At 46.4% G+C, this 18893-nt stretch overlaps 3 protein-coding genes across 4 annotated transcripts in view; 2 read left to right on the top strand and 1 right to left on the bottom strand.

Annotated features, from left to right (window-relative positions):
* LOC149330929 (mitochondrial glutamate carrier 1-like) overlaps nucleotides 1-5850 on the bottom strand; it is a 9240-nt gene extending 3390 nt beyond the window's left edge. The window contains exons 1-7 of the mRNA XM_089561641.1: nucleotides 5807-5850; nucleotides 4941-5075; nucleotides 4801-4856; nucleotides 4153-4246; nucleotides 3453-3568; nucleotides 2197-2533; nucleotides 917-1054 (exon numbers count right to left, since the gene is read on the bottom strand). Coding sequence (XP_089417767.1) covers nucleotides 917-1054; nucleotides 2197-2533; nucleotides 3453-3568; nucleotides 4153-4246; nucleotides 4801-4856; nucleotides 4941-5075; nucleotides 5807-5835 — 905 coding nt within the window. The 5' untranslated portion in view covers nucleotides 5836-5850. The remainder of the gene's footprint in view (nucleotides 1-916; nucleotides 1055-2196; nucleotides 2534-3452; nucleotides 3569-4152; nucleotides 4247-4800; nucleotides 4857-4940; nucleotides 5076-5806) is intronic.
* LOC149330928 (LYR motif containing protein 1-like) overlaps nucleotides 1-8190 on the top strand; it is a 17452-nt gene extending 9262 nt beyond the window's left edge. Inside the window, exons 4-5 of the mRNA XM_089561644.1 lie at nucleotides 7175-7240; nucleotides 8155-8190. The gene's annotated coding sequence lies outside the window, so the exon portion shown is untranslated. The remainder of the gene's footprint in view (nucleotides 1-7174; nucleotides 7241-8154) is intronic.
* Nucleotides 5191-18893, top strand: Rpt2 (26S proteasome regulatory subunit Rpt2). Of its 2 annotated transcripts, XM_089561639.1 has the most exons (11): nucleotides 5191-5227; nucleotides 6718-6788; nucleotides 7175-7240; nucleotides 8155-8251; nucleotides 8835-8974; nucleotides 9486-9614; nucleotides 10865-11026; nucleotides 12718-12912; nucleotides 13162-13262; nucleotides 16985-17291; nucleotides 18687-18893. In XM_089561639.1, the coding sequence occupies exons 1-11, from the start codon at nucleotides 5206-5208 to the stop codon at nucleotides 18819-18821; spliced, it is 1425 nt and encodes a 474-aa protein (XP_089417765.1). In that variant the 5' UTR covers nucleotides 5191-5205; the 3' UTR covers nucleotides 18822-18893. The 2 variants fall into 2 exon arrangements, with proteins under 2 accessions (XP_089417765.1, XP_089417766.1); XM_089561640.1 differs by lacking the exon at nucleotides 5191-5227 and having other exon boundaries at nucleotides 6787-6827.

The raw sequence follows: 18893 nt of genomic DNA, 5'->3' as shown, positions 1-18893 counted from the left end.
CAGTCTATTGAGTGAGCACCACTGGTTGTTCACTGGTGATCACGGCCAAGTAACACAAATACCATGGCTTGCCTGTGTGAACAGGGCCTCACAGTTGCATTAAGTCGCACTACGGTTACTTCTAGCTACCAGGGCTTGCACACAATATTTCAAACACTGGGAAGAGTTGTGCTTGAGCGATGACAGGGAACAGTTCACACAGGGTCAAAGATATGATACCAGTTTTGGTTCAGGCATGTCACTGCATAGTTTAAGAGCGCACGTTGTTGGGCTAGTCGGTCAATCATGGTAAATAAAAGGGGGTACTGCGCACAAAAAGGCACGGACGAGAAGATAACACAACAAGCGCAGACTCGCGACTAACTTTATTTGAAAAACGACACTCCTTTTATAGTTTCAAACTGTCACATCACACACATGCGGAAACCGAAAACCTGTCTTCATTCGGAGTTGGCGGAGGCGTTTTGCATCAAACAGAAGGGTAAAGATTGCGTAAGTGACCCTTCTGTCAAACTGTATCACAATGAAGACAGGTTTTTGGTTTGCACATGTGTGTGATGTGACAGTTTGAAACTATAAAAGGAGTGTCGTTTTCCAAATAAAGTTAGTCGCGAGTCTGCGCTTGTTGTGTTATCTTCTCTCGTCCGTGTCTTTTTGTGCGCAGTACCCCCTTTTATTTACCATGTCACTGCAAAGCTTTTCCAAGTCTGTGATATTATAACAATCCTATTCTAATCTTATTCCAATCTTATTCCTTTTTTCCCTTTCATGACCAAGTCAAATGGAACAGAAACAGAAGCAAAGAACTGTTATAACTATTCTTGCCCCGGATAACTCTGATAACAAAGCCAAGACATCTATGCCTCTGTACACTGTGTGGCAGTGGATATATATACATGGTTCCACTGTTACCCACCTCTGCATTCCGAGCAGGTACTCAGCAACGCCCAGGAAGTAGACGGTCTGGGCGATGCCAAACAGGGGTGCAATCACAATGACACGGCAGCCAGCCCCCTTGAAGAAAGCAAATATTCCTTCCTCACGGAGAATGCGGCTGCGGAGGGAACAGAAAGAGGTGTGCATCGATCAGCACGGAGACAAACACGGTTGTGTTGAAGAAACAAAAGCACCATGCTCTCACTTCATTTTCGCTCAAGTCCTAGCCTAGGCAACATGTAAAGAAACAGGGGGAGAACTTAGGCACAGAGGTCAGCCTAAGCCAATGTGCCCTAGTTCATTACTCTGCACTGGAAGGAAATGAGTGACAACAGAAAGGGCATGTGCTCGGCAGTACTATTCATTCACTAAAAGCAGCCTTACAGGCAAATCGCAAAAGCACAAACTACGCATTACCGAGAAAGCATAATTATTGAGGCATTTTTTTTTTCCCCTTTTTAGTTACGCTGGCACTGAAACATTAGTCACTCGTGATTAGCGCAATAGTGCATGGAAGCTTTTTTAGACTCTTGAGACTGCTCATTTGTTCCGGGAACACCGGCTGAAATTTCAACCTTATGAGGACTAGTTATTTTTCCTCATTTTCAATAATGGTATTCACCTGACCCAAAAAGGGGCAGACTAGACCAGTTGTCAAGTGACCAGAGTCTACAGCATCTTGGCATCATGTGCAGCTTCCAAATTTTTCCTACCTAAGGCCACATGACATGTTAACATCTAAATTACATTACTAAAAAATTCAGGGGGCACTTTGGCTCTCTAAAGTTCTGCAAGGCGAAAGCCTTTCCTGGTGCACTGTTTGGCATTGACTGCAAGGCTGTTTGTGCTGTACTAGTGCTTTATTTGACTACACACTTTGACTGCTTCTTTAGCACGACTCTCTCTCTGCTTCAATGAGTTCGGTTGCATCCATGGCTCTGTTCGCAGTAATGAGGTATGTAATGTGGTCAGCCACGGATGCCTTGCGCCCCCTGTCGGAGCGGACGACAACTATTTTATTAGTTGTCGTGTGTTCAGTGGATGACCTAATTACTTCGAATCCGCAAACTCTGGCGTCATAACCCTTTTGACCAACCGAAAAGCGTGACACCTGCTGACAACCTTCTTTCGACAACGCTGAGGCATAAAAGGCTTTAGCCTTAATATGTTAGCACTGGTGACAGCAACTATGGAAGTTTGTAGCTAGAAGCTGTAGTAAAGGTACCGCTACTGTCACCTGAGATACCATACAATACTCACACAAATGCATTGGGAATGCCCGTGTAGGCAGCCTCCCCCGGTGCACGGCTGAGCAGTTGCAGGCGCGTCTTGACGACATCACAGGGGTTAACGAGGAAGGCGGCCGCCGAGCCGGCTCCACATCCGGCTAGGAACGAAGCCCAGAAGACCGACGTGCCATCGGCCCTCCGAGGTCCGAGGGAGTTCAGGTGGGCGAAAAGAGGGAAGTAGATGACGGAGAAGGTGACGTCCCTCAGCATGGTGGCCCCCGTTCCCCGGTAGAGACCGACCAGGCCACGCTCACGAACCAACTGCAGTGCAATGGCTCGTGCCGACAGACGCTTGCTAGCGTCGCCACCTGGTGAGAGCAGTCGACAATTGGTGTAAATTTGCCACTCAAGTTCCACTAATCACAGTGTGTAAACTAGCACAAAGCAAAAGGAAGTGCCCTTTAAATGGAACCGAACGTTGCGTTCAATAAAGTCACTACAGAGTGCAGAAACTAACAGCCCATGAGCATTTTGCTGTCACACAAGTGGCTTGCAAGTGTCACCACCTGGTGAGAGGGGTCGACACTAATCATATCATCATCATCACCAGCCTGACTACACCCACTGCAGGGCAAAGGCCTCTCCCATGTCTCTCCAATTAACCCTGTCCTTTGCTAGTTGCCGCCACTGTATCCCCGCAAACTTCTTAATCTCCTCCGCCCACCTAACTTTCTGCCGTCCCCTGCTACGTTTGCTTTCTCTTGAAATCCACTCCGTTACCCTTAAGGAATCATTAACTCCGCACTAATGTTCCAGAAGTCACGCAATGTCAACTGGCACTAAGCAAAGGAAAGGGCTCTTTAATTACAGCCAGGCACTGTGTTACAGAAACTTTCAGCTTTGCGAGCATTTTGATATCATAAAAGTGGCCAGCACGGATGCTAATTGGCGTGTAATGATAGTATCTGATACAATGAACACTCACCAGCATTAAGCAAGTATTAAATGGCACCAACTATGGTGCTTGAGTCACACGATCCTGCTTTTCAATGGGACATAATGCGCTACTCCATCAAAAATATCACCATTTGTTAATCCAGTACTTCAAAGACTGATAGCACAACAACATTAGAAATGCTTGCAATGCACATAAAACATAACAATACAACTAGCCCACTGCATTGCCTTTTCTAATCAGTGCAAGCGTGCACTCTAAAGCATACAAGCACAGTGAATCCTGAGAGACTTCATACTCTCAAGGCATGATTTGCTGTGGAGAAGACTAACCTGTGCGCCCAGCGTCCTGGAGCTGAATCTTCAGCAGCTCCATGGGCGTGGTGACGATGATCTGACAAAAGCCTGCCCCTCCACCAGCAAGCATCTCTTGTGTTAGGCTCAGTTTACTGCAAGAGACATGGACATACAGTGGAACTTGGGTACTGAAAAGCCATGATGCATCAAACGCAACAGCTTGAAAACCATTCCCAAAAACTGTGCCGAGGAACCGCACTTTACCTGCAAAATCAGCCAGAGGTGGTGACACCTGCATGTTTCATTTTTTGCTTTATCGAGCTTTTAAAAGCTCCATTTTCAATTAAAGCACTATCTTTGTCGTTAGAATGCAGTAAACGATACAAGCGAACTTCAGTTTATTCTTATTTCTTGCAACTGCATTGCTAGTACAAATTGCATGCAGTGAATGCATGCAGTGTTAGACGTACATACATAACTTACACTTCACCTCTGAGACTGAAAAAGTTCTTTGCCACATCTGTGACAATTAACTTTCTTTTCAGTGTAGTGCCTTTAAGCCAATATATCGATCTCAGCCGTGGCGGTTGTAATTCAAACAAAAATGCCCGTGTCATGTGCGATGTCAGCGTGCACTAACGAACCCTGAGCAGTCTAAATTTAGAACTCTCCACTACGACGTCCCTCAAAACTGACATGTCGGACATGAAACCCCACAATATACGATCACACATACCCACTCGATGACGAAAGACCATGGCGAAACCAGTCGTTGGCTGCAAGCTTGATGGCTTTCTCTGGCGTAATCAACAAGATGTTGACTGCTGAACCTGCACGGTCAGAGAACGCTCTATATAGAGGCTCTTTTGGCAAAAATACCTTGTCCACGCATGACATGCATTCAGAGTACTACACACAGAGAATGCTATCCACTAAGCACCAGCACATAGTCTAATTTAGAAAAAAAAACTGCACACTGGTCATTGACTGTCACATTCGCTACACCAAATATGCACAAAGGTGTACTGGTATTATAGTTGTCTCTTGCCAGTTCACACTCACTAAATTTGAACTTTCAGTCTCTTCAACGTTGTGCATTAAAATGGCTTCCATTAAATCAAATCCTGCATAATTCAAACAAATTAGATATTGGTAACTTGTACATTACATTGTTCTCACTTTTTTTATGCATTGCTTTTCATGAACATGTTTTATGCCCCCTCCTGCTTGGGCCCACTGTAAAAGCCAAAAGTGTTTTTTTTTAAATAAATTAATCAATAAATTCTTGCTCCCCTTAGACTTCGGATTATCAAGAGTTGGCTGTATTTTATTAAAATCCCAGCATTCTATGCTGCATGAAGTCCCTGCAAAATCGTGCTCTTACCTCTATACATTCCAAAGAAGCCTTCTGCCGCATAAGACTTTCGAAAGCAGTCGAGCCTGTGGACAGTGGAAACATGATGGTCATTTGGCCCATACAAGGGTATGGCCTGGCAGAACAGCTAGTAGCATGACGTCACTTACATGGAGCGGTACATGCGCTCTCCATTGGGCCCGATCTGCTGGTTTTGAAGTCTCGTTTTGACCAAGTCAATAGGAAAGACACAAGTGACGCCAATGATTCCTGCAATACCGCCATTGACTATTTTGGGTACGAGTCTGAAAAAGTAAAAAAAAAAAAAACAGGTGCGTTAATTCATCACATTTCAACAGGTGTTCCTCTTTTTTTTCCTTTTTTTTTTTTTTTTTGCTATTTAGCGTGTCTCCGCTCATCAGCGCATTTTTGAGCATGTGCCAAGGGCGAAGAGAAAGTGAGTACGAACGGCGACAGGTTTTATTCAAGGTTAAGGCTAGCGCTTCTGGTCATTCACACCGCGACGCGCAACATGTCGATCGTTCTGCTGACCGGTACGCGCGAGTTTCGTGGCGAGAACCCGCGGGCAAGCATCGCTAACCAAAGGTGACGAGAAGTCGGCGAAACTGAAATCACGCGGGCGCCGCAGGGGCATTTTCCTCCGCTCCGTAATCTCTCGGCACGTTTTTATCAGCTCGGTGTCGTAAAGAGCCACTTAATTGATAGGCAGCGAAGGTCGTGACATCCCCGTTCATCGCTCGCCAATGAACGATCCCGGCGCGAAAGCGCTTCGCCAAGGAGAAGCATAGCGCAGCGGTGTTCGATGGAAAGAACAGCAAGAAACCAGGTCGCTGGCTGCCAGCCTAAACAGCTGGTTAAAGCCGCAGTGGATTCCGCAACAGTCGCCGGTGATGGGACGGGAGCGCGTGCCGATGCGCGGCTACTCAAGCAAAAGCTAGCGCTGCCGTACGCGCGCGCGCGGCCGCAAGTAGTGCGCGTGCGTCGCACTGCGCGCGTGTGGCGCATTTCTACTCACGGAAATCGGCCCTTGGTTTGCGTGGCCATGATTCTGGCTGAGTTTTCGGGCCCGACTTCGCGCTGCTCTACGCCGCCGTCAAACCGCCGCTGTGCGACTGCTGGCGACCGAGTGCGAGCAGCGGCCTCCCCAGCGGCAGCCGACGGTGGCACGGCTGATTGGTGTTGTGGATTGGATTGGATCGGCGCATTCTCGAGAACAAGCCAACGCGGCGTTGTAGCATTTTGTATCCACTGCGCTGGCCGGCGGTACGGGCGGCACCAAAGCGGCACGATCTGGGAAGAAAAAGATTGTGCTGTGTTGACAAGGCCGATGGCGCAAACCGCCAGAATGTCTTGGCATTTCTTCAAGAGCTGGGCTATAACGTCGCTTTAAAAGCTGCTTCGTGTCAGGCTGTTGTGTAACCCAGCTTGAGCAACGGTTTTATAATGCTCGACGAAGAGCAATGTTTTGCCTTTTGAAAGTGCACACAGTGCAAAACAATGAAGGAGAAAAATGCACAGCTGAGCACAGATTGAGATAAAACAGCCTCCCGGAGCGCTGTGCTTAACGCTTTCCTTACGCTAGTTCTCGCCTCTAAAATGAATATCAACCAACTCGCCTCGTCGTCCTGATTCAGCATGAAATAAATATGCTCACGTCGCGTTCGCTAGACCAGACACGGGCGATTTGATGCGTGAACATCAGTGGTGTTGAAAACAGCCGCATCTATCGCTTCTTCTTATTTTCAAACAGACACAAACACCTCAAGCACCATGACCTCAGATTACCGCGCACAAGAAATCAAAACTGAAACTGCAAAAAAAAAAGTTTTTGTGAAACATTTTATTACATGCAAGTAAGTTATGAACATTTAAGAATGTGTCTTAGTTGATTTTTTCACTTTTTTTGCATTCAAACAACTTGCAAAGCTGAAGTAGCTGAAGCTTGCATTACAAAATTCGGCGATCGTCACTGGCATCAATCTTCTGTCGCCGAAATGGTGAGCAAGTCATCGTGAATTTGTAGCGTTGCTGGAATGGTACAATTCTGAGATCCTAATATGCGCTTAAAGTAATTTGGATATCTCTTAGTTATAATATGTGTGTGTACAAGCAGATTCTCTGCTGATGCTTGAAGTGTAAAAGTAATGAAAGGCGACAACCGGTCGGCTTGTCGGTGTCTACGGTTCCGAGCAGTGACTAAACACAAATTCTTTTTGCTAATCATATATTCTTTCTTGGAAACAATTGTTCTCTTCATCAGCATCTGCGGAGTAGTGAAAACGGTTTATTGTTAGCTAATTTTATGAGAAAGCGCTAATCTTGGCGTGGGTGGCTGTGTATTTCGTATGCCTGCATTCACCTTTGTGTTTGTATCTATTTACAGGGTCAAAATCAGTCTCAGGGTGGCAGTGGTGGAAGTTCATCCGGCGGTGACAAGAAAGACGATAAGGTATTATGGTATTTTCTAATACATACTCCTGCCTTAATATATTGCAACGGGATTGCGGCCTGTGAATCTCGGATGTGCCCCTCCACCAGATCAAAGTGTCACTCTAGTTGCGTAAATTCTGGTTAGAAAGTTTATAACTCTGGTTCATTGGTTCACGTAAACGGCTACATTTCGTCAGTGCCATGAAAATTGCAGTTAAAAAGTAAGGTCCTCTCAAGAAACGTTTACCCTGCGTGCTGGTCGCAGCAGGACACATATTCAAGGTCTCGTCCATCGGCAGGCTGCCATTCCATCACGTAGCTCTTGGTATGGCCAGCAAAAGGCCTTCAGCATTGAGGCAACTTTAGCTTAGAGGTTGTATTATTAGTTCACCTACAAACAGGTCACTGCCCCTTTTTTTTATGGATGTAGTTAACCCACACATGCTGGGTATTGTCGAAGTTTGTGTATCTGGTTCAGAGTTAAGACCTGAAGAGCTTATTCCATCTCAGACAAAAACATGGAGACAATAGATAAAGTAAGCAGGTCGCAGCATTACTAACCAAGCACACATGCGTCATTGTGTTTGAAGCTAAATCAATTAGAAGAGGCACCTTTGTGGCCTCTCCTTTCTGCGAGTCTGTCATCATTGCAGCACTATGCTCCTGTCTGTAATGGGGCAAGTTTATCACTCCCCCTGCTGTGTACAGTGCCAAATAGCTTTCTTGCTTTGGCTGGGCAGTAATATGCTGTGTCAGAATAGTGAACCATTACACATACATGGCCCCTGCTTTTTTTCTACCTGTCATTGTGACTGTAAACACCAGAGCATGTAATAGCATCTTGAGCAAAACAACGTGTAGTGTAGAAAGACTGGCCATAAGACTGGGCACTATCTGGCAGCTCTATGAAAATATTGTGCTGCATGTTTCCAGGACAAGAAGCGCAAGTATGAGCCACCCATACCGAGCCGTGTGGGCAAGCGCAAGAAGCGCACCAGGGGACCCGAGGCAGCAAGCAAGCTTCCAACCGGTGAGTTTCCACACCACCTACTGATGTGTTGCTTGCAGGTGTCAGACAGGGCCCGTATTGCTTGGCTGCGTTGACCACAGGCTGCGATGACCACAGGCTGTACTCGCGCATACATGGCTTTGATGAGGTGCATGTATGTCTCTATTTCAGCACCAGCCGATTTTAAAGCTCATGGCCTAAACTTAACTCTACCTTTCAAAAAATATACTTGAACTTTTTTACATTAATGTAGATGTACCTTTGTGTGTGCAAAGGAAGGCAGTCTTACTGTGCAAAGCCTGAGAACAGACCACTATTGCTGTCCAAAGGCTGCTTCAGCAACATCCAGTCTCTGTGGGCCATTTTTTTCTTTCGCACTGCTAGCTGATATGATGATTTACATGGTGTGTAGTTCGTGCGGGTGGCCCATACTCAGTGTCATTGGTCAAGTAGAGGCAACACACAACGAGGAACAGCACTGCTTGGCACAAGTGGTTGTCTAATCTGTCAGCCTTGAGACAGTGTCGCCGCCGATGCTGTGTGCTGCCTTCCAAGTTGTGGCTTGCTGCTGATGGCAGATTACATTGGTGGCGCGTCCGTGCAGTGACGCCACACACCAGATGCCGGCTGAAGCTGCTGAAGCTGGAGCGCATCAAGGACTACCTGCTGCTCGAGGACGAGTTCCTGCGTAACCAGGAACGTCTCAAGCCTCAGGAGGAGAAGCACGAGGAGGAACGCTCCAAGGTCAGGCGCCTCTCTTCTCCTCGGTTATTTTAAGGCGAAAGCCTTTACAGGCTCTTACTCACGGCCATGACTCTGTCCGTCTGTCCGTCCATTACATCTGAAGTGAAAGGCGTAATTAGTCATTACTAGTTGGAAGTCATGACTAACTAGTCACTAACCAGTCATGGCTAATTAGTCACGACTAGCCGATCCAAGTCGCCCCATATCCGCCTCGTGTGTGCCTGTGGCCGTACAGCCAGAGTTCCGTGGAAAGGCTTTCACCTCGCGCACTTCAGATCGTCAAAGTGCCCCCTGAGTTTTTTAGTATGGCAGCTACAGGCATAGTTCTCTTCAGTCTCCCGTTCCAGGCTTCCCTTGTGGAGGCTTATGACCATGACATCACTGGCATAATTTTGACAAGTACCGTTGCCTCAAGCGAGCATTGCAAATCGGCTTCACATGTATAGCGAAAGTGAAAAACTTGACGACGGTTTCCTGCATTTTGCCTTGTGGTAATGGCTTGCTTTTGCAGGTGGATGACCTGAGAGGCAGCCCAATGTCGGTGGGCACCCTGGAGGAGATCATAGACGACAGCCACGCCATCGTGTCGACCTCGGTGGGCAGCGAGCACTACGTCAGCATGCTATCCTTCGTCGACAAGGTCAGTGCTCCGTTGGCGAAGAGGATCGCTCAGTAGTTTTCCTCTCAAGCCTTTTCATCGATTGCAGGCTTCGTGTAGGTGCAACAATGCATTCTGTGCTCTTGGTGCTCTTCGGTGGCATTGCTGATCCTTATTAGTAACACTTTTTGTTATTACCAGTTAGGTTTTTTTTTTTTTTGGAGTGAATCCCTGAGAGTTTTTTTGTGTTGCAGTGTGGTAGTTTGAGTGCAGTCATGGTCTACGTGCTGTCAGTGGCTTTGAGGCAGTCGAGCTTTGTGCTGCAAGGATGAAAGTGGAGCTGGCTGAGTACATGAGCGAAGGCAGCTCACCTGGATTCATTTGCCTGGTGTCTACAATATCTGTTGACAAACAGTTATTACTGTTTGTGGCTGCCATCACGTAACTGGAAACAGATTGCGAATGTGCTCTTTACGTGCACATTGGAGCAGTCAAATGTGCATTTGCTCCTTGTGTGTGTGTGTTGCCTCTTTCAACCTGCTTCCCTCCTTTTTTCCCCCTCTCCCTTCCCCTCAGTGGTTACGGTGCTCAGCTGCTGAACCAAAAGATGCGGGTTCGATCACGGCCGTGGCAGTCGAATTTCGATGGAGGTGAAATTCTAGAGGCCCATGTACTGTGTGATATCAGTGCACGTTGAAGAACCCGTGGTGGTCGAAATTTCTGTAGCCCTTCACTACGGCGTCTCTCATAGCCTGAGTCACTTTGGGGCGTTAAACCCCCACAAACCACAAGCCAGACTCGTCATAAGCCGACTGTCATTTCTAACTCATGAGAAGTCCAGCTTGTCGTGTATTTTCTGGCACTCTGTGTCCGGTTTGAGGCGAGTTGGTCATCCAAAGCATTTCCTTGGTTTGCCATTTGATGGCAGCACAGGTACTAAATGACGATTTTTGGTACCATTTCCAAAAATAAATGTGGCTGTTAGGAGGCTAAAAGTTGATCAAATTCTGATTTGTCTAGCTTTCTTGGTTATTTACTTGCGTCAGTGTTTCATGTAACTATTCTCCTTTTCAACAAGCATATTTTCATTGCTGCTATTTAAGCCACCACTTTTTGTTATCCTTGTTGTGGGTTATCAAGACTCTGCTGTTTGTTTTGCTGGATGCTAGTTCACTCTTACCTGTGGCTCTTCTGCCCTTGGCAGTGAGGGAGAGAGAAATGAGGCGAAATAAGTCCCTCAGTGGGGAGTAATTTGATGGGAACGATTGAAAAGGGAGTGAATTCTTCCGCAGGACCAACTGGAGCCCGGTTGCTCGGTGCTGCTGAACCACAAGGTGCATGCTGTGGTGGGCGTACTCTCAGACGACGCCGACCCGATGGTGGCTGTCATGAAGCTTGAGAAGGCCCCCCAGGAGACTTACGCAGACATTGGAGGCCTCGACCAGCAGATCCAGGTTAGATCTGGCAGATCGCAGTTTGCACAGTCGTCCCCCGCTTCAGCGTTACACAAGTGCGATTATCCTAACCTGCACTCAGTGCACAGTGAGAGGAAGTCGAGCGCAGAGCAGTTCTCGGGATGTTTTTCTATGTATGAAATTACACTCGGGCAGGGGCTTTATGTTTGCTGACTCTCTCTGCTTGTAGATCTGCATAATCAAATGCCTTCGCTACGAAATCGTTAAATTTTTTTACTAAAAAAACTGCCGCATTCTTTTTTCTTCCTAATTTCAATGTGCATATTGGGCTCTAAAGGGCCACTGACCAGGGTTTGGACATTTTCAAACAAATAAGCACAGTGTATAGATGAGACATCAAAGATAGCCTTTACAAAACTCTTCAGATCAAAGCCCTTTCGAGAAGCCAACCTTCTCATCCTCCACGCTGGTATCCCGAGCCTTAAAGAGACTGCACATTCCAGTCTTCCCAAAAGGCATTCCAAAATTAGTCTGTCGTCCTGACTGACGTGTCCCAGATAGCAAAAAGCAAGGAAAGAATGTACTTTCCAAGGCAGGGCCATGACATAGACGTGTGACATACTCCACCAGACTCCACGCCTCCGCTAATATCGGAGGAGTAGGGCGAGTTTCGCTTGCGGATGCTGGTCGATGAAGTGGGAGAGAGAGAAAGTCTCAGAGAGGGAGTAGAAGGAGAGGAGCATGGCAGAGCAGCTTGATTGCGATGGCTGTAACTCCGCTATCAACGAGTCTTGTCAAAAAAGTTTGCGGCCGTGTGTTCTAGGGACGATGCCTCACAACCACTGGCGTAGAAAATATTTTCAACCAGAGGGTGGTCAGTAGGCCTTTAATGACAGATAGCATTCCAGTTCTTTTACATAGCTTGCATCGACGTCACAGCGGCCACAATGGTGGCGAGCCAGGAGTACTGAGAGAAGGGGCTCACTTCTGTAATCTGCTTATGGAAACCTGTTCTTGACTGCACTGATGAAGTTACGCGAGGTTCGCCATCATAGCACCCATGACCTCAGGTCCAAGCTATCTGTTGGGCGAAATTATAACTACTCGCTAGGCTTACTCCCACGTCATTATATTGTTTACTTTGTACAGAGTGCAGTGCCACACTGGGCATATTCACCAAATCCTATTACCGAACGCCACCTCTTTGTTAAGGGGACGCTGTATACTACTTCCAGGTTTTATTCAGAGTAAAAGTCGATTTTATGGCTCTTCCTAGCTATGTCAGATTTTGTCCAGCAGCAGATAACATATTTACTACTGAATATCTCATCTACAGGTAGAGAAATTTTTTTCCTTCCACTCAGTTCAAACTCGTTACATCAAGACCACAAGGGACTCTGTGATCGCTGTCTGGAAGTGAAGGTGGTATTGCCTAGCCTCAGGGATCTGCACAAAAAAAAAATTGCCTTGATTCATCTCAGTTTGCTTGAGCTTTTCTAGTTCATGAAAGTTTCTCTTTTCATTAAAAGTGGCCTCTTTGCCATGATAACGTCGTTGAATACAGGCCTTTTGCAATTTTTCTTAGTGTCCCTTCAACTTATACCTCTTGATCAGTGATGCTGCGCCAGATATCGGGAAGCCGCTCCCAATTGACGGAGGAAAGCTGTGTTTGCGAGCATGATGTGGCCTCGCTGTAACCCCAGTCTGTGTGTTGGTTCGTCGTCGTGCAGGAGATCAAGGAAAGTGTGGAGCTGCCGTTGACGCACCCAGAGTACTACGAGGAGATGGGCATTCGGCCACCCAAGGGTGTCATCTTGTACGGACCGCCGGGCACGGGCAAAACACTGCTCGCCAAGGCCGTCGCCAACCAGACATCGGCCACTTTCCTGCGTGTTGTCGGCTCCGAGCTCATCCAGAAATACCTGGTACTGTATAGTACTTGAATCTGCATTAGTAATGGGACATCGTGGGCCCTTTCTTCTGTTGTTAGATTTGAAGTTAATCTGATTGCCAGCCTGCATATTCATTGTTTTCATGCTGTCTCATAGTTGATGACTTTATGAAGAGTATTTCTGCTGTTTTCTTCCGGTCATATTGAAAAAACCACCACGATGTGGATATAGTCACTGGTGCATGGTTAAGGCTTGCTTTGCCTGCTTTTTTCTTCCCTACAGGGTGATGGCCCTAAGCTTGTTCGAGAGCTGTTCCGGGTGGCAGAAGAGCACGCGCCGTCCATTGTGTTCATAGATGAAATTGATGCAGTCGGGACAAAACGGTGAGTCGTCTTCCTTTTTTCTTTCTCTCTCAAGGCCCCCAGGTGCTGCTTCAATGGGTGTAGGCATCTTGGAGGTGCCATAAATTGCGTCGTCTCAAAGAACCCCCAGGTGGTCGAAATTTCCGCAGCCCTTCACTGCGGCGTCCCTCATTGCCTGAGTTGCTTTGGGACGTTAAACCCCAATAAAACCAAAATAAAAAAATATTAGCAGCTCATGATCGAAGATGCCATTTAGTGAGCATTCTGCAGCAAATACCTGCAGCACTTAAGGGGGGATGTGGGGATCAGATCGCAAAAATCACGAAAAAAGTTGATTTTTGAAAAGTACACTTTTTGGCATCTCCAACACTGTTTCTATGTTCTACTGAAATATATCACCCAAAAATAAACTTTAAGCACTCCAAATAAATATATTTGTTGGCATCTACACATAGACAATGTGTGCTAGCTTAGAACTTTCAGGCTTGTTTTCTCGAAAGTTTGTTTTGAACTTAATATTGTTCGTGGAAAGCGTAGCACAGCAATGGGTGCATGGATTTTTACCCCGTTTGTTGTGTTGTGATCAGTGAAATGTGGTCTGCGTCAAGACAGTCTCAGATTTACCATTTAGGCTCACATGTTTTCATCACATGGTAATTAGAGCATGATACGTTCTAAACATAAAAGAAGGTGCATGTTGTGTCCTTTGTAAAAAAGAGCAGAGAAATTTCAAAAAAAATTAAGATAGTCTTGGCTTACACCACACTTCCTAGTAAATATTAAAAGCATTCACAGACCTGTAGCTTGTTTTTTTGTCATGCTAGGCTTTCCACAAGCAAGCAACATGGGGTCAACATATAAACAATGATAAAAGGGAAACTACTAAAGATGTCATTGTGAAACTTTTTATCTGACTGTTTGATGCTGTTTTAATTAAGCCAGTCTGCCAAATTTCATCACTCTAAGTCGAAAAATAGAAAAGTTTCCTTCGATCCCCTCATCCCCCCTTAAAACACTTGTTCTTATTGACTCCAACCATTTTCCGTCCAGTACTGGTGGGATTTTTTTCAGTTTTTGGGTATGGGTGTACGAACCTGTGTTAGAGGTACACTGTTGGGGACAGAAGTGTAGGGTGGCACCCCTCGTCCAGGACGCGTATTCGCCAACTGCAGCCTGTACAGCCACATGGCTTGAAACTACGGTCAATTGATCACGGTGACTCAAGATTGTCACAACGGCTTACCTAAAAGGGATAATAAATCCTCTTAAACGGCGTTATATGCCACTATGCATCACGATTTGCGACCTAAAAGGGAAAAAATGAAAAAAAAAATGAAATTAAAAAAACAATAAAATTACAGTACAGAGAGCGGAGTCGAACGGCCGACCTTCCATACGCAACGCGTGCCTCTAATCCACTGCGCCATAGCGGCGATGTCAAGCCGTCGTTCTGAATGAATATTTATAACCAGCCTTAATGTGGCTGCTACCTGCCGGTGGGCGGCGCTGTCATCGCTGGCTGTACCGGCTGCATTTGGCGAACACGCATCCAGGACGACACTGGCTGGCCTTCAGGATTGTTCGCACAGGCCCAGAATATATGGAAAAGGGTCGGACAAGCACCACACCTGGGGCTAAGTGCGGGGTATTGGGTTGGCCTAAACTTATTCCAAAGGAGCAGGTTGGGATAAGTGTTTGTTTGTATTAACCTAAAGTCAGTAGCGTCTGAAGTGTCCAGTTTTTTGTTTCCAGTCTGATGTGTGTGTTCGAGGCAGTCCCCGTACAAAATATGGATGAGGGTGAGGTAAGGGATCTGCTCAGTTTGTGAATTCTCGATCTAGATTGTTTACTGTCTCATTTGTCTTCAGATCTTCGTGACCTGGGGTCCATGTTATCCTGTGGTGTTGGTGAATATTGCATAGTATGTTCTGTTGGGAAACCTGCTGGTGGTGTGGTCTCTGCAAGTTTGTTGGGAGTCAGTCACTCTGCATGCTGAGGCTGCTGCTTGATCTTGGGCCTTGATCACCAGGGCTACCGCCATGGTTTCTGCGGTATAGGGGGTCTTCCGCATATGCCGGCACTCTGATAAGGTGTCGTCAGCCTTAAAGGGGCCCAGAAACACAATCTTAGTTAACTGATTTGCCTGTTGATTACATACAGTGAGTTATAATGGTGCTATTAGCGTCGGTAACACCGCGTATATTCCGTTTTTTAATATTTTAATGTCCTCCCAAAAACAACTTCATGGCTCTGATGGTGTCGCCACACAGTGGCGGGTTTTTAGCAGCGGATATGACATCACCTGGCGCGAGCTTGATGATCGGACAAACAGTAAATATACTGCAAATTGTGTGAATAAATAGAGACACATTTTGTCACCTGTCTAAGTTTTATATTAGATCAACAAAAACAACTTGTTTGTCTTAGATAAAAGCCCTGCAAAGCAAGTAAAATAAAAATACACCACCAGGGGCGCTCTGGCATGGAAACGACGCTGCCAGCCTCAGCAAGAACGAGTTACAGAGAGCAGGCAACCATGCAGTGCAAACTTCCGCGACGTGCTCTGGCTGGCTGTTTTGATTGGTTGCGCCAGGTGCCGTCATTGGGAGAGCGAAATAGGAGTGGGAAGCCCCACCAAAATCGAGTTGAGGGCAGCGTTTTGTTTGCTTATATTTTGAAATTTCTTCACTGAATAACTCCCGTTCCTGTGCATCGATTCCTGTAATTCTTTTTAAGTCAGCATCTGTGTGAGATAAAGAACCCACCTGAAGTATAGCCGGTATCCCCCCAAGCAGTGTTTCGCAGCCCCTTTAATTTCTTTTTGGATATTATCAGCAGCTAGGTTCTGCGGGTCTGCCATGATGTTGATTATTGTATTCATTGGAACACCATTCCGGATCAATTCTCAGACTGCCCCTTCTAGTAAGAATGGTCGCAGTGATACATGAATAGTATATCGCTGCCAGCAATACATTTTCTGCAGGTGCTCACATGTCCTGGCCACCTCTGTCAGTGATGGTTCACAACCGGGGTGCACTTTTCTTTTCATTTTGTTTTTGCAACCAGAGCAGGTCCTCTCCTGACTGGCCTTCTAGCACTCATCATTTATCTTGCTTCCACTGGCAATGAGCCAACGGACCAGCCTAAACTTGAGGCTGCAGCATAGCTGACTGTAAAATGAACTCACTGCTGCTTCCAGCAAGCGCTCACAGCATTCCTGGTCATTTTCATTTCTCCTCCTTTCATCTCCTTTTTTTTGCCCACCCTTTCCCCTCTTTTTCTCCCCGACAGTGTGTTTTCCACTACAACTAAGTGTTGAATCAAGGTGAAAACAATCATTTACACTTGCCTTCCATGTTATGTTTCGTCCCCTAGCTAGTTTAGGCCAGGGGTTCTCAAACTCGGTTTCACAGAACCGTTGTGTTCCTTGGAGTTTGTTTTTTGGGCTCCCCAAGCACTTAAATCCATGCATGCGTGAAGCCCTTATCTTTCCTTTTGCGTACTTTATTTGAGACTAATCATACTGGAGTGGCTCATACTAGGCTGTCTCACTATATGGCTAGTCATTACAGATTGAATTTGGCCATTTTTCTGAGGGGCTAAGCATCTGTGTGCTCTGTATTGCACGCATTTCAGAGAGGAATGGACGGAAGCGAAGCTTCTCACAAGTGGCGGGTACTTTTTCTACCATGTTAGTGGTGAGGCTGTCCTCATTTACGCTTCCACTGCACCGCGCTTCCCAGGTACGACTCCAACTCGGGCGGGGAGCGGGAAATCCAGCGGACTATGCTGGAGCTGCTGAACCAGCTGGACGGCTTCGACTCGCGCGGCGATGTCAAAGTGGTCATGGCCACTAACCGGATCGAGACCCTCGACCCAGCTCTCATCCGACCTGGTCGAATTGACCGCAAAATTGAGTTCCCACTGCCAGACGAGCGGACCCGGCGACGCATCTTCCAGATCCACACAGCGCGCATGACGCTCGCCGGTGACGTCTGCTGCGATGACCTCGTAGCTGCCAAGGATGATCTGTCAGGTGCAGACATCAAGGTCAGTCGTGGACGCCACTGCAAACCATCATGCAGTGCAATTGAAACTTCCAAGTGTTTAGTGATACGCTGTTGCAAATGTGAAACAAGATTGGCTCAAAGGACAGTAGAGTGATATGTATGAAGCCAATGTTAGGACAACAAATGGGTTAAGATCTTCAGAAGGAATGTTAGGGTTCTTATCTTTTCATCGCTGGGATCCCAGCATCTTTCTGCAGCTGCTGCAAATTTTGGTTGAAAAGTAGTGCCTAAAAGTGCTACAGGTGTAGCTTGTTATATTGTAGCGGGATCCCTCCGTGCTTTGATCGCCAACAGTTTGAGACACACATTCTTCTGACGTCATTTTTGGTCTTGCTTGAAACAAGGCTTTCACCATTTTTTGGTTGGTAGCTGTGAGCAAGCTCCCATAGTGAAAAAAAAGAGCCAATGTTGTATAGAAACTACGCATTGCTACTGGTTACTTAAAACAGAGTTCGGCTGATGACCCAAAAGACGCGGGTTCAATCCCAGCTGCAGCGTTCGAATTTTGGGGGAGGCGAAATTCTAGAGGCCCGTGTACTGTGCGATGTCAGTGCACGTTAAGGAACCCCAGGTAGTCGACATTTCCGGAGCCCTTCACTACTGCGTCCCTCATAGCCTGACTCACTCTGGGACGTTAAACCCCCATAAACCTAAACACAACCAGAGCAACAACTTTCAGTTGTCTTGAACCCTGCTAGCATTTGAAGTTGGTTCTACTTTTCCCAACGTCACAGTCACACTGAGCTCACTGTACACGAAGCACGAAAGTGTTTGTTCCCTACATCATTTTGGCTTTAAAAGCGCCAAAAGGATGATAACGAGACAGCGTGTCAATGACATAACCGAGCGCTCCTTGTGACACTGAAACTTAGCAGTCTGTTATAGTGTCATCGTGGCATTCCGCTCCGTGCAGCATCATCAACCTTGGCATAGTAAACTTGCTTCTGAATGTTTTTATTGAATATTGCAAGACAACCAGTGCACACATAGCACAAGCAAGGGACTGATTGCAGTTACAGCGCCGTTGTAAGGCTGAAATTCTTGACCATTTTCTGGTATTCACAATCAAAAGTGTTATTTTGACCACCAGCGCATTTTATTTGCTCTTATAGCGTAAGTTGAATAATTCGAGACTCATTGCACCTGAACGCATATAATTCCTTGTCGTAATATATTTGCATTTCATGACACAAACAGTTACAGGTGGCCTAAGTTTTCACAGAAGCAAACCAAGATAGGCGCCTTGAATGTTGTTATGAAAACAAAATGTAATACATAGCTATATGGAATTGGGATGACAGAGCTTCTGTTTTTGTGTGATTATTTTGCTCTTCCCGCAGTGTAATGTTCGCGGTGTGTACTTTGTTCAATGTAGGCCATCTGCACTGAAGCAGGCCTGATGGCACTACGTGAGAGACGCATGAAAGTGACAAGTGAAGACTTCCGCAAGTCCAAAGAGAACGTCCTATACCGCAAGAAGGAAGGAAGCCCCGAAGGTCTCTACCTGTGACGCTTTATGCTCCTCAAGAAAGCCCACTCCTGCTTGCAGGGCGTAGCTAATAAAGGTGTTCCCATGCTTGCA

The sequence above is a fragment of the Amblyomma mixtum genome, chromosome 9 (genome assembly GCF_055824585.1).
Source record: "Amblyomma mixtum isolate Tamu chromosome 9, ASM5582458v1, whole genome shotgun sequence".
NCBI lineage: Eukaryota > Metazoa > Arthropoda > Arachnida > Ixodida > Ixodidae > Amblyomma > Amblyomma mixtum.
Note: the sequence above shows the minus strand (reverse complement) of the source record. Positions and strands in the feature narration are given on the sequence as shown.

What these genes read in the sequence shown, in the direction of transcription:
- Rpt2 (XM_089561639.1), top strand. Translation starts at nt 5,206, where the DNA reads ATGTGCCAAGGGCGAAGAGAAA. An exon ending in AATCTTCTGTCGCCGAAATG is followed by an intron (nt 6,789 to 7,174) that starts GTGAGCAAGTCA and finishes ATCTATTTACAG; the next exon opens with GGTCAAAATCAGTCTCAGGG. An exon ending in GTGACAAGAAAGACGATAAG is followed by an intron (nt 7,241 to 8,154) that starts GTATTATGGTAT and finishes GCATGTTTCCAG; the next exon opens with GACAAGAAGCGCAAGTATGA.